Below are 3,561 nucleotides of genomic sequence, written 5' to 3'. Positions count from 1 at the left end.
AATCATATAAATATATTGTTAGTTATTGGATCAAAAGAAAATCAATGGCCAAGAATTATTGTAAAATTAAGAGTCTTTTTACACATGGAATTTTTAGGAAACAATAAAACAATTCCATGGGGTTGACCTGATAATCACAGAGATTTTCTTCCATATTTGATTTTTTAGATTTGCTGTACCCTTACTTCCAAATACATTATATTATTACCAATAATGCACGCACTCAATATTTTTCTCTAATTAATTATTGGATCTTCTTGCCATATATTCCACTCATGGCTCTGTGTATATATATATCAACAAATTAAGCTATAAGTCATATTAGTGCTCTTATTTAAAAAAAAAACAGAGTAAAGAAAAGGATACTAAAATCAAACATGAAAGGTGTCTCTGGGATCTTCCTGCTCCTTCTGCTCATCTTCGTTGTGACTGCTGGTAATCCCAAGTTCTTTATTTAACAGTTTCTTGCAACACATGAATGATCATCAAGGAGTACTAATATTCCTTTTATTTTGATGAGTATTTAATTCAAGATTTGTGATTTCACGTACCAAATTACGTTGTGTACACGCAGGAAACAAGCATATGATGGCGGATGCAAAGCTTTGTCAAAAAAGTTCAGACCCCACGAATGAGTGCATAGCTATGAATTGTGATTCCGATTGCAAGGAAATTTATGGAAGCAAGGCTACAGGGGTCTGTAATGGTTTTCTTTTCTGCAATTGTTTTCTGCCTTGCTAGTTTCTCCAATAGCCATCTATGATGCCCACGTTGCGTGGCAGTCTTGACACATCAAGATATATTGTCAAAACAAATAAAAAGGTGTCACCAAAAAAATAATAAATAAAAAGATTGTCTGATTTTTCATTATTAACCATGTGTTAAAACACGTGATTTGATTAAGAAATAATAAAATTATCGAGAAAACAAATCAAGATTGTAAATGAAATCCAATTAATACAATCATTAATTATTAAAAAAATAAAGTTTTATCATGGTATCGAGAAAACAAATCAAGATTAATGAGAGAATATCTCAGAACTAATCACCTATTCTCTTTTACAAGTGAAAGTGGAGGCAATGGATTAACTAAGAATTACTCACAAAATCCTACATGTATTTGATCGGGAGATCAAAGTAAATAAGAAATTCAAATAATAAATTGTGGGATGTAGTTTAATTTGAATAAAATCTTGGACAGGCAAAAAGAAACATCAACATGCTGATACGAGTCTACAATTGATTCCATGAATCCAAGGGAAAGACAATCCCTACATGATCACGCTTCCAATAGAGAATATTAATTAACAAGAAATCGAAACATTGCTTAAGCCATAATCAGAGGTGAAGGCGATAAGTAGGAGTGGCGCACAGATGGTTTGCTCTCGGGGTTACAAGACCAAACGCCTCAGTCATGTCCAATTCCTCCGGCAACATATTGTGAGGAAGCTCCCAGTCAAAGCAATGCACCAGCTGTGCCACAATTTGCCGAACCATGGTTAGTCCCAAATGCATTCCAGGGCAGCCCCTGCGCCCAGCCCCGAAGGGGAGAAGCTGGAAATCGCGTCCACGAACATCTATGTTACTCCCAGAAAACCTCTCTGGAATAAACTTATTTGCATCAGTCCAAGCACTTTGGTCGCGTCCAATAGCCCAAACGTTTACAATAACACGTGTTTTTTGCGGGATGAGGAAGCCATCTATGGTGCAATCTTCCATTGACTCGTGAGGGCCAAGTAGAGGTGCCACTGGATGGAGCCTGAAAGCTTCCTTTATAACCATGTGCAAGTACTCCAAGCCCTCCAAGTCTGATTCTTCCACCATTCTATCCATGCCTATTTTCTCTTCGAGCTCTTTCTGGACTTTCTTCATTACTCTTGGATGCTTGATGAGCTCGGAGAGAGTCCACTCGATTGCTGCGGCTGAGGTGTCCATTGCGCCTACAAGCATGTCCTGAAAGAGAAAGATACAGATTTAAGGATAATCATGTGATTTATGTGCTGCTTATTAAGAGTTATTTTAATTCTATTTACCAAGATTATGGCTTTGATGTTGTCTCGACCAATAAGATACTGAGTTTCTTCAGATCCCAAGAACTCCAACATGACATCAACAAAATCTTTGGTTCTGTTTTCGTCCTTGAACTGAATGTGCTCATCAATAATCTTCTCAAAGAAGTCATCAAAAACCTTGCCTACGGCCTTCATGCGCTTTGTAAGACCCTGAAGGTCAAGTGGTGCAATTGGAGGGATGTAATCTCCCAAGTTAAAACTTGCTGCTAAACGCATGAGCTCATGAGTCACTGGTTTGAACCCCTTCTCATCAAATTCCTTTTCCAAGTATTTCTTTCCAAAAACCATCCTACAACTGATGTCAGCGCTCAGAGATGAGACCTTGGCACCAAGATCAACAGCAACACGCTCACGAGAAGCATCTTTAATGTAGTCAATCAAGAGGTCAAGCTCTTCTTTCCTCGTGGACATGAAAGAATTTATTTTATGGTTGCTAAGCAACTCAAGGGTACACATCTTGCGCACGTTGCGCCAATAAGAGCCATATGGAGCAAATGATAAGTTCTTCTGCTCGTAAGAGATATGCTTCGCAGCCTCATTAGGTGGCCTGCTAGCAAACACGAGGTCATTGGTCTTAAGAATCAATTCGGCAGCCTGAGGTGATGAGACAACTACAGTAGGCACCAAGCCTAACCGCATATACATGATAGGGCCATACTTCTTTGCTAGTTGATGCAAGTCATGGTGAGGGAACTTCCCTAACAGATGTAAGCTACCAAATATAGGAAACCCTATTGGACCAGGGGGTAACTTGCTATCCTTGATCTTTCTTTTCGACAGCCAAGCTCGGAGGAAGAAAGCGAGCGCAATCAAGGCTAGAGTGGTTAATATCCAAGCCATGCTATGTCTAATATATTAAGGTTGGTCTCTATGCTCTATCTTAGTGAAAGCAAACCTTAAATCCAAGTCTTGGTTCATATAGAGAAAGATGCTACACATATATAGTCGTAACTAGGCAGATGATAACAGGAACTGGGGATAAGTTCAATGTCTTTGTTTGTATCGCTTCTTGTTTTTTCTTATGATCAAGAAAGGGATCAATTGTGAAAAACAAATTTAGTGAGATTTTATTATCTACCTAAAGCCAAACCACATAATGTAGTAAGATATTATTTTTGTTTATATGACCAGAGAGATGAACAGCTCTCAAGTGAACGGAAACGGTAATGATAAATTAAACTACTATGTGATATATCCTACTGAGTGAAAAGGACTACTAAGTGATGCTACTTTAGGTCGTTTTTTTCTTTTTTCTTAATCATATCCTACTAAGTGAAAAGTACAGATTGAGACCCTTGTAACATTATTTTCTTTATAATTTCAGCTTTTGGTTGGAAGCCAGGAACAGCTGAGCTGAGATACCAATTTCTAATCTTTGTTATGTACGTCTACTTGGCTTACGTGCTTAAGAGTTTTTAAATATTTTTAATTTAAAAATATATTAAAATAATATATTTTTTTATTTTTTAAAAATTATTTTTAACATCAG

At 37.2% G+C, this 3,561-nt stretch overlaps 1 protein-coding gene across 1 annotated transcript; it reads right to left on the bottom strand.

Annotated features, from left to right (window-relative positions):
* Nucleotides 1-1,155: 1,155 nt before the first annotated feature.
* LOC133673577 (cytochrome P450 71AU50-like) lies at nucleotides 1,156-2,967 on the bottom strand. Its single transcript, XM_062094451.1, has 2 exons — nucleotides 2,034-2,967; nucleotides 1,156-1,953 (listed from the first exon to the last, which is right to left on the bottom strand). Exons 1-2 carry the CDS (start codon nucleotides 2,910-2,912, stop codon nucleotides 1,339-1,341), a joined length of 1,494 nt encoding a protein of 497 aa, XP_061950435.1. The 5' UTR covers nucleotides 2,913-2,967; the 3' UTR covers nucleotides 1,156-1,338.
* Nucleotides 2,968-3,561: the final 594 nt, after the last annotated feature.

This window comes from Populus nigra, chromosome 14 (assembly GCF_951802175.1).
Source record: "Populus nigra chromosome 14, ddPopNigr1.1, whole genome shotgun sequence".
NCBI lineage: Eukaryota > Viridiplantae > Streptophyta > Magnoliopsida > Malpighiales > Salicaceae > Populus > Populus nigra.
The sequence above is the reverse complement of the archived record's forward strand: the minus strand, read 5'-3'. Positions and strand labels throughout refer to the sequence as shown.

Coding starts and splice junctions, on each gene's coding strand:
- LOC133673577 (XM_062094451.1), bottom strand. CDS start 2,912: ATGGCTTGGATATTAACCACTCTAGCCTTGATTGCGCTCGCTTTCTTC. Junction 1,954..2,033: donor ACATCAAAGCCATAATCTTG/GTAAATAGAATT, acceptor TTTCTCTTTCAG/GACATGCTTGTAGGCGCAAT.